Source organism: Olea europaea, chromosome 21, assembly GCF_002742605.1.
Source record: "Olea europaea var. sylvestris chromosome 21, O_europaea_v1, whole genome shotgun sequence".
Lineage (NCBI taxonomy): Eukaryota > Viridiplantae > Streptophyta > Magnoliopsida > Lamiales > Oleaceae > Olea > Olea europaea.
In genome coordinates this window covers 16,660,654-16,671,225 of record NC_036257.1, presented here as the reverse complement: position 1 = coordinate 16,671,225, position 10,572 = coordinate 16,660,654, and the positions used below count along the sequence as shown (strand labels likewise).

The following is a 10,572-nucleotide window of genomic DNA, read 5'->3' as shown; positions in this document are numbered from 1 at the left end:
GGGATGATCCATCTTTTTATATAGCCTAGCCATACCAATGGTTCCTCCTACCAAGCCTATATAATAGCGGCTTCAGAGATGGAATTTTCCGTTGCAAACAGGTTTCACCGACAAAATGTAACGAAAAATTCTGTATCTAAAACCGCTATTTTTAGTAGTTATGCCCGACATGTATTAAGCCTATATAAATGGTTTATGTGATGATCCATTTTTTTATAGCCTAGCCATACAAATGGTTCCTCCTACCAAGCCTATATACTTTCAGGACGTAATACTAAAAACAGTGGCTTCAAAGACGGAATTTTCCATTGCTAACAGCTTTTACCGACGAAAGGTAACGAAAAATTCCGTCTTTGAAGCCGCTATTTTTAGTAGTTATGCCCTACATGTATTAACTAGATGACGCGTAGAAAGAGTTTATCCGAGCTAGCCTACAAATTATCCACTTAAACTCGACGATCTACCACACAACCCCACTAGTCCTGGTTTACTTTTTATTGTTGGAAACACTGTTGGAGTTCTAGTTTCCTTCTTTATCCTCCACGAGAATACCTTTGTGGATCTTAAGAATGAAGACATCGGAGGTTCTAAAACAAAACTTCTTTAGAATCACTTGCGAATCTTAAAAACAAACAGTATAAATTTTAACTATCCATTTTTATTCCGGCAAGAATAATCTAACTTATGATCTTGTTTGAAAATCCAATTTTCCGGGACAAAAAGAAATAATTTTGGCCTAGATATTGCATGAGTAAACAAAAAGAAAAAAAAAAACAACTAAGACAATGACACTAACGTCTTATCATTCCTACGTATTCTACCTCTTATTCACTTACCAAACAATATTATTCTTTGATCCATTTCACTTAGTTTTTATCTTTGTATCGCCGACCAAAATTTGGGAGACAAAGAAATGATAAACAAGTTACACACGCTTTCTTTGTCTTCTTTGTCAAAAGGGTTATCATAAATTCATTACAAATTCATTAAAAATCATTGTACTTATATAGTTTTATTATTTGCCACTAGCCTTCTTTAAGCTCTTTTTATCTTTTACTGATTTTTTAATTAATCGTGATGCGTGTAATGATTATCATTAAGAGTATGATTGTGATTAATGTGACCACATTTGACATCGTTAACTCAGATATTTTATACTCCCTCCGTCCCAGTTATATAGACCTGTTTCGTGTTCCACACGAATTAAAAAATCTTCTTTAATGTCATTAAAAAATTAATTTTTGCCAAAATCTTTTCTAGTTTATCCCTATTAAATTTTCAGTATGTAGTAGTAAATTATTGTTGGAATTAGTAAAGAATTTGAATAATTTAATTTGAAGAAGAAGAAATGAGAGTTGTTCCATATTTCCAAAAAGTTGAAAATATGTATATTTGGATGATTTCAAGAAATTGACATATTAAGTGGAGAAAATTGAATGAAAATATATTGATAAAAGAACAAAACAAAATATTCTAAATAGGAGTAAACTAGGAAAGATCTTAGCAAAAATTCATTTTCCAATCACATTAAAAAAGATTTCTTAATCCGTGTGAAAAACGAAACAAGTCTATATAATTGAAACGAAGGATATATCAATTTTTTTCTTTGATTTTCAGGATAAAGATTAACTAATTAAATAGGAGTAAACTAAGAAAGATCTTAACAAAAATTCATTTTCCAATGACATTAAAAAAGATTTCTTAATCCGCGTGAAAAACGAAACAAGTCTATATAATTGAAACGAAGGATATATCAATTTTTTTCTTTGATTTTCAGGATAAAGATTAACTAATTAATGGCTTGTCATGCTAACCACTGGTTGACAGTTTGTCAAATAAAAGCAAACAAATATAATTTTATGTTTGAAAACTTTTTCCAACAATAGTGAACTTTTGGAGGAATAACTAATTTTTTATTTCATATGGCCAATTTAGTGGAAATCTGAAGTTGGATACCTGAAAACTTTTCAATAGCTAGTTGATCATGTGGTTGAAATTCTTACCACAAGAACAGAAAATATTACGTACTATTAGACAAGACAAGGCCTAAATAATCTCGTAAAATTTATATTGAACGTATTGTAAGTTACACATCGTCACATAAAATTTTTGAAAAATGAAAATGTTATATCGGAAATAAGGCTGATACGTGACTTAGAAATATGGATAAGAAGGACAGCGTTTTCTTTTATCAAGTGGCCTCATTTGCTTATACAGTATTAATTTATAAGGGAAAGGCCAAATATAATATTTACAGCCATTTAGTGGAGTTGCTCCTTTCTTTACCGTGAAGGAACTGAGAAAGCGTATGTGGTGGGGGAATGGGGTCTACCAAAAGTGCCTATGAGAGGAAGACAATGAGGAGACCAAGTCGTTCAAACTTAGACGACGATATATGCTTTATACGTTCAACTAGATAATACTAAACAAAATTAAAGGAAAAAAGTATTAATTATCTATATAGTCTATTACACGCAATAGATATGCCGTCTAGGCCATCGTCATTATTAAGAAGGCAAGGAACCCGAAACCTTCGACTTTGAAAAAAAAAAAAATAATAATAATAATAATACAATGGAAGGAATTCACATCTATATATCTCTACCTTGATATCTATTACATTTCCCCTTCTCCCCTTTGTTAGTTAGGAACTTCGGAACCAAAAGGACTTGCTCTTGCTCTCGAAGTTCTCTTCCCCTTTCTCTCTAGAAACAAAAAACTATTCTTTCTCAGTGCCAGCCATGGGAACGCTTCTAAGCAAAATTGGCATATCAAATGTTATTCTTGGATTCTTTCTCTTTTTATCAGGTATATACTCTCCCTCTGATCTTAAATATGTTCTTGATTAGCTCTTTAAATTTAATTAAACAGTTCATTGTGGATTGAACAGGTCTTGGTTTTCCTGAAGAAGTGGAATCACTCGGCATTAATTATGGTCAAGTTGGCAATAATTTACCACCTCCTCATGAAGTACTTAATCTCTTACAATCGTTCAAGCTAACAAAAGCCCGAATTTACGACACAAATCCTCAAGTTTTGACAGCATTTGCCAATTCCAATATTGAACTAATTGTGACAGTAGATAACCAGATGCTCTCTACATTGATGGATCCACAACAAGCCCTTCAGTGGGTAGGCACCCATATTAGACCCTATTTTCCAGCCACGAAAATTACCGGAATCGCAGTTGGGAACGAGATTTTAACCGGGGACGACGCAACACTTATGACTTATCTTGTACCAGCCATGGTGAGCATTAATGCAGCCCTAGTAAAATTAGGGTTAGATCAATATATTCATGTTTCGACTCCCAATTCTTTAGCAGTGCTTGAAGTATCATATCCACCTTCAGAAGGAAGTTTTCGAAGCGAGATCAGTGAAATAATGCCTCAGTTTCTGCAGTTTTTGGCAACTACAAAGGCACCTTTTTGGATCAATGCATATCCTTATTTTGCTTATAAAGATGATCCCAATAGTGTTTCTTTAGATTATGTTCTTTTCAACCCTAATTCAGGAATGATTGATCCTAGCACGAAGTTACATTATGACAACATGTTATATGCACAAGTAGATGCTGTAATATTTGCCATGGCTAAAATGGGTTACGAAGGGATCGAAGTGATGGTATCAGAAACGGGTTGGCCGTCAAAAGGTGATCCGGATGAAACCGGTGCAACTGCTGAGAATGCAGCAATATATAATCGGAATTTGTTGAGAAGGCAACTGGAAAATGAAGGGACTCCATTAAGGCCAAACAAGAGACTAGAAATTTATGTGTTTGCTTTGTTTAATGAGGATATGAAGCCCGGTCCGACTTCGGAGAGGAATTATGGTCTACTCCAACCAGATGGAACTATGGCGTACAATGTCGGCCTCTCTCCATTGTCTTCTTCATCAGGCTCAGCTTCTATTTCGCTAACTTCGAATGCCACCCAGGTAAAGCCATAGTTCTTCTTTTTGTATTTGTATAATTCCAAAAATATCAAATACTGCATACTAAATATGTCCTTATGGAATAATGCTACTTGTACATAAACAATTATATAATGATTTACATACAGATAAGATGTCAAAAAGAAAATGGGAAGTTTTGTTTAATAAAATTTTGATCATATCTTACCGGATCATGTATATGTAGACTATTATGTACATTTATCGCAATCGATGATTCTGTTTCCAACATTTTTATCATTTTTTTAATTGAGAAACGAAACGAAGTATACATTTCTTTAATTTTCCTTGTTTCGTGTAATTATGAAACAGGTACAAAGAGGTCACCAAAGTTTGCTGTTTCCAGCATTTCTATATCTACTACTCTTCCAAGTTTTTATGAGAAGACAGAGATAGGCAATATTTTGGCACTTCATAAATGTCATATTGTTAGTGATGTAACGCCGGCCATTTTATTATACTCCCGGTAGATGTTGATACATCGTATTAGATAGGAATTTCCTTTTTTTTTAGTATCGTCCATTTGTATTTGATCTTCATTTGTATAAAAGATATATTTTATTCGAAAATTAGTGTCCATCTTTCCTTTTCCCTTTTGACTACGTGCACTAATTATTCAAATAAGAGGCTCCAAACAATAAAGTTCACTACTTTTGGACGTGGATTCCATAAATATTCTTGCATATGAAATTCAATTCTTATTAGCTGCTTTCGTACTAGCAAGACATGGTCTCCCCCTTTGCACATAATATAATATATCTGCACAAAAAGGTTCAGTTAAGATAAAATTAAAGATGGTGTCAGCCAATTCGCAAAAGGTTACACTTTTTTTGGTTCCACTTTATTGCTTTGCCATAACCGTCAGCCATATATTCACCTCCAAAAAGCACTATATTCTCTTTCAGGCCATGGAAGGAGATGCTAAAATGATAGTATGCATCTATTATTAAATTCTCTTGACCTGATAGTATCTATGAGTAGGGGTGAATACGATTCGATTTGAACGATTTCTGACAAACTTTCATGCCAAACTAGTTAAAGCGATTTGGAAAAATCAAACCACTTCAATTTCTAAATTAAACCAATTGGAACCACCTTTTCCGGTTTGAATCGGTTTAAACCACGATTTAACCAAAAAAAAAAAAAATTAACATATATCTAACAAGGTAAATTATAAATATAAGTCTAAAATTTCACGTAGAACCATAAATAATTTCATTAAAAATATTACAAACCAAAGTTCTATAATTCTAATCGTTATAATGCAACAATATGATCGAAATATTTTAACTTCTTAATCTATACTAATTGATGCAATAGTCACAATTGTAATACATGATTCATTCTCTCCATGAAGATAAAAATATAGTACATAAATTCAATGAATTATCCAATATTAGTTTTACCTTATCCAAATATTGATGAATTATTATATATATATATATATATATATATAAAACAAATGTGTGAGTTTCAATTAAAATCTCGATGTATTTGTCTACTCAATTGAAATAGACGATCGATTAACATAGTTCAGTAACAGTTGTTCAATACTTCACTCAATTTGAGAATTTTGCATTCAAAGTTGTGATGACTCATGGGTATTTGGGTATGATTTAAGTAATGATCTAGGATGGATAATTGTCTATTTATATATTAAGTTTAATTGGATTATGTCTAATATGAATGTATTTTTTTAACTGAGATGTGATTAATTTTCTATTGGGTAGGATAAAATTAAATTAATTATCTTCATTTTTTTTTTTCCAATGAACGGTCCGATGAATTGAAACGGTTTGCAAAGATTGAAAACCTAAACCATTTATCTTCGAAGCTATTTGGTCCCATTCAAAACTAAACATTGATGGATTCACATGAATCCAAACCAACGATTTTCAAAAAGCGATTTCGATTCGATTTTACGTTGTTTAGTCCTATCTATGAGGAACTTCCTAGCAAAGTCTGTTCTACACTTTAATCTTTTATGATTCTTGTTGAAGCATGTATCAATGATTGTAGGGCAAACAAATTCAAAAACACTCCATTCATTAGATGAAAAATATCACCAAGATTTCGTGACCAAGACACACATCTATGTATGACGGTGCACATGCAGCCCATTAATAGACAAATTGAAACATATTTTTGAATACTTTAGTGTAATATACGCATAATGTAACATGGTTTTCTTTCTAACCTGTAACAGAAAACATTTCTCTTGTTTCTACGTGCATGTGTTGCTATATAGATACGCCTTTAAGCAAACTTTCTTGAACAAAAGAACATGCTATGGTGATCAAATGGGACCCCATTGTGTCTTTTTGAAACACACACACGTTGGCAAAGTAGCCCTTTTTATTTTCTGAATTATATATGAAAAATTAATTAGCTAATCAATAATCTCAAATTTTTATAACTAACTAAAATCATCGATCAAGTTTGCCAAATTTCGTTAGCAGGTGTTTGGATTTGTGGTTTGGGGATGAGATTCAACACTAAAAAAAGCGACCTCGTGCTAAGAAGTTGTATTAACAAAATTCAAATGACGAAACTTTTGGATGCTATTTTCACGGTCAATAAACATCATCGACAACGTTAATTTTGTAATGAAGTTGGGTGAGTACAGACGGAAGAATCCTCCATATAACTTGGCGCGTGAAAAAATCACCCACGGAGTGGTCATACGATTTAATTAGGCCATGGACATTCTATAGGGATAACAAAATGTCTTGTCCACGTCCCGCCCCTCGTTTTGTGTTTTCCCTCCCAAAAAAGATCAGAGGGAATCGAGGCAAGCACGGTGAACATGGAACGGACCTTGATTATTATTTTCTATTACATTTACATTTTTTATAGTTAAATCTTACCATTTTTTTAAAGGTGTTAAAAATAACTAACTAAATGGGAAGGCGGGGGGGATTAGCGCAAACGTCAAACATTTATACCTTTCAATATTATTCTGCAAATATATCTAACTCTCATTTATTGAAAATTTCACCTCCACTTTTACCTTTTATTGTGAAAATCATTATTTTCATCCATTTTTATCCAATTTCTCAATAAAAAAGGTAAAATGAAAAAATGTTCCATTTAATTTAAATAAAAAAGAAAGAAAGAATCATACCCACAAACTTTTTAAAAAGTACAAATAAGTCCAAATAAATTAATAAAAGGACAATTAGCACAAAACGTCTCTACCTTTTAATATTATTGTGCTAAACGTCTATACCTTTAATTTTTTTTGACATTTTTGCCCTTATCTTTATCTTTCATTGCGGAAATCATCATTTTCATCAATTTTCTCAATTACAAGCTGTAAAATGATGAATATACCATCCTATTTAGATAAACGAAAAAAAGAAGTGAAAGAAATAAAGAATAAATTACAATTATATTTCAAAAATTTTCAAAAAAGCATAAATAATTAATTAAGCCCTTGTTTGATTCCCATTATTTTCAAAATGCATTTTTTTCTATTGTTTTCAACCACGCATTCTTCAATAAAATAATATTAGACGAAAACCCACAACTTTATTTTATTTTTTAACCACACATTTTTCATCAATCTATTATTCTAAAATGGATTCTTACAATAAAATTGCCTCAAACAGGCTCTAAAAAATCAAAATTAAAACAATAAAAATCACTTTGTTTCATTCTTTTTCTTCCACCACCACGGTTTTACTGCCTCAATCTCCTATCAAATTGGAGAATGTTCCAAATTTAGTGATATATCCTCGAGTCCATGACCTAGCCTTCCCATTTTCTTTCTTGAAAGGGGCGATTTTTACCCCTCCATGGAGCCGCCACCAATTCCCCTCAAATCTACAGTGTTGCGCTGCTAAATCCACCGGAATTTGACCCCTTCACCAACGCCAATAATCCCTCAATCCATCAAACCAAACAATTACACAAACAGCTACAAATCCGACACTAAATCAGCCCCACATATACCAAGAACCACGGTGTGGGCAGTTTGTGACCGAAATTGGATGAATTTGGTTGTTAATTGGGCAATTAAATTGACACCCACTTTTGTGTGATGTTGATGAGGATTAACATGCGGCAAATTATTTGAACCAACACCCCCAAACCCATGAATTGAAATAGGCACACTGGCCACAATTTTTGCGCACAACAAGAGGAAATTCCAAGGCATATCATCATCAAATTGTATTATTATTATTATTATTATTATTATTATTATTATTATTATTATTATTATTATTATTTGTGAGACGACCGTGGGTAACGACGAAATTGGTAAAAAAGTCGTGTGGTTCTTGGTGTATTTGGGGCTGATTTTGAGTCGAATTTGTGGCTGTTTGTGTAATTGTTTAGTTATGATGGATTGATGGAGTATTAGGTGGATGGGTGAAATTCCAGTTGTTTCGGCGGTAGCAACATGATGAATTTGGGAGGAATTGGAGACGGATCCATGGAGGGCAAAAATCGCCCTTTTGTAAAAAGAAATGGGAAGGCTAGGTCGATTCCAAGACATATCACTAAATTTAGATCGTTCTCAACTTTGATAGAAGGTTGAGGAAGCAAATGTGATGGTGGAAGAGAAAGAAAGAAGTGATTTTTGTTTTTTAATTATTTATTTGTACTTTTTTGAAATTTTTGGGAGTGTAGTTGTAATTTGTTTTTTATTTTTCATTTCTTTATTTTTTGTTTTATTTAAATAAGAGGGTATATTCATCATTTTATAACTTTTAGTTGAAAAATGGATAAAAATGATTATTTCCACTATGAAGGGTGAAGATGCCAAAAAATAAAAGGTAGAGATATTTTTCACAATAATATTGAAATGCAAAATGTTTTGTGCTAAGTACCCTATATTTTAATCCTCGTCTAACCTCACCTCATCGCCATAAAATTTTTAGTAGGGCGAGAACACGGAGTGCCACCTCGTCCCATTGCTGCACCTTCGTTAGCGCCCCTTCATATTTTGGTGCCATCCCATTACTTCATGATCACTTATTGATCCCGATTACATAATTTAAGGGGGTGTTTGATAGTCATTTTTATGTAAAAATGCATTTTAGAATAGTAAACTGATGTGAAATGTGTAGTTGAAAAATAAGGAAAAGTTTTTAATTTACGTGTAATATTATTTTAATAAAGAAAATATCGTTGAAAAGAAGAAAGAGAAAAATGCATTTTGAAAAAAATGGCTACCATACGGGGCCTAAGTTTGTTCCAACCGTCGCGTAAGCCCGATACAGAAGATAGACTGGTTTACTTGAAGAGATTCTTTTCTATGATCAGACCGAATCATGTTGTACATGAGAGCTCGGATCGAATCGGTATTGATATACCGATTCGATCCGAGCTCTTGGAATTGGAATAAGTTCGGCTCGAATGACCCCTTGAGAATGTATATAACCCTATTCCGGTCTGGTCTGGTATGGAATGAACTTATAATCAGCTCGATACCGTCAAGAATTCCTGACTATTGCATGGGAACAGGTTCATCTTTCATGGCCACATATCTTTCCGGCTAAGGAATGGAAAATCTTTGTCTTGTTACATGAAAGGAACATAGGAGTTTGTCGCTAGGTATTTGACCAAATAGGATCGTCCAGTTCCTATAGAACCTATCACTAAAATCCCTATTTTTTAATTAAGATGTAAACATCTTTTGTATAACAACATCTTTTGTATAACACACTTTCTTTAACCAGAACTCCCCTTAAAACCTCAGTTAAGGCTAATGTACAATGTTTTCTACGATGATGACGCATTCGGGAAGCTATTTTGCTCAAGTTATTTGGTTCTTAAATTTTACCATTAAAAATTCCAAAAAAAAAAAATATATATATAAAATATAAAATAAAAAGTAAATAAGGCCCTGTTTGATTGAGCATCTTTTTTATGGAAAATGAAGAATTTTTTCTATTTTCCACCTTTTGGTAGTATTTGATAGCAAATATTTTCCATGGAATTTATTTGCTTGGTTTTCTTGAAAAGTGGATGGTGCGAATTGGTTTTCTAAGTAGGCTGCCAATATTTATTACTTTTTTTTTTTTTATGCAATGAAAACAAATTCTATCCCTAATTGTAAAAAAAAAAAATTATCTTATTGACAATTTTCATATAAAACAAAGACAAACAAACATCAAACGATAGATGATTTTCTTGATTTTTTTTTAGGCAATGGAAACAAATTTTATTCCCAATACCAGTAAATTATATTCCTTTAATTAACAATTTGCATGTAAAATAAAGTTAAATGAACACCAAAAAATACTTTTATTTCAACATTTTTCATATGAAAAATTATACCAATCAAACACAATAATTGAAAATTCTAAATAAAATAATTTTTAGACAATTCAATTCCCTAAAATTCGTTTTCTACCCACTCAAATTTCATTTTTGCAATCAAACGGACCCTAATAGTCTAAAAATATAAATACCTTCAAATTTCTTAATTTCATTTGTTAAGGCTCAGAATTCTGTTCGACATGTTGGCGATGTGATTTGATATGTAGTGGTCTTTGCACTAAAGTAATTGATCAAAAATGAGAACTAAGAAGATAACAGAATACAAGAAAACACAGTGAGAATCAAAATCTCTTTTCCAATATTCTATATATTTAATGAATGTATTGCTTG

General features: G+C 32.2%; 1 protein-coding gene across 1 annotated transcript; it reads left to right on the top strand.

The window, feature by feature from the left end:
- Positions 1-2,571: 2,571 nt before the first annotated feature.
- On the top strand, positions 2,572-4,550 carry LOC111370936 (glucan endo-1,3-beta-glucosidase 11-like). The gene is made up of 3 exons (XM_022992842.1): positions 2,572-2,808; positions 2,891-3,936; positions 4,264-4,550. The coding sequence occupies exons 1-3, from the start codon at positions 2,742-2,744 to the stop codon at positions 4,345-4,347; spliced, it is 1,197 nt and encodes a 398-aa protein (XP_022848610.1). The 5' UTR covers positions 2,572-2,741; the 3' UTR covers positions 4,348-4,550.
- The last annotated feature ends 6,022 nt before the right edge of the window (positions 4,551-10,572 follow it).

Bases quoted from the DNA above. Each gene is read 5' to 3' on its own strand.
- LOC111370936 (XM_022992842.1), top strand. From the start codon at position 2,742: ATGGGAACGCTTCTAAGCAAAATTGGCATATCAAATGTTATTCTTGGA. The intron at 2,809-2,890 runs GTATATACTCTC...TGGATTGAACAG, and splicing joins ATTCTTTCTCTTTTTATCAG to GTCTTGGTTTTCCTGAAGAA. The intron at 3,937-4,263 runs GTAAAGCCATAG...ATTATGAAACAG, and splicing joins TAACTTCGAATGCCACCCAG to GTACAAAGAGGTCACCAAAG.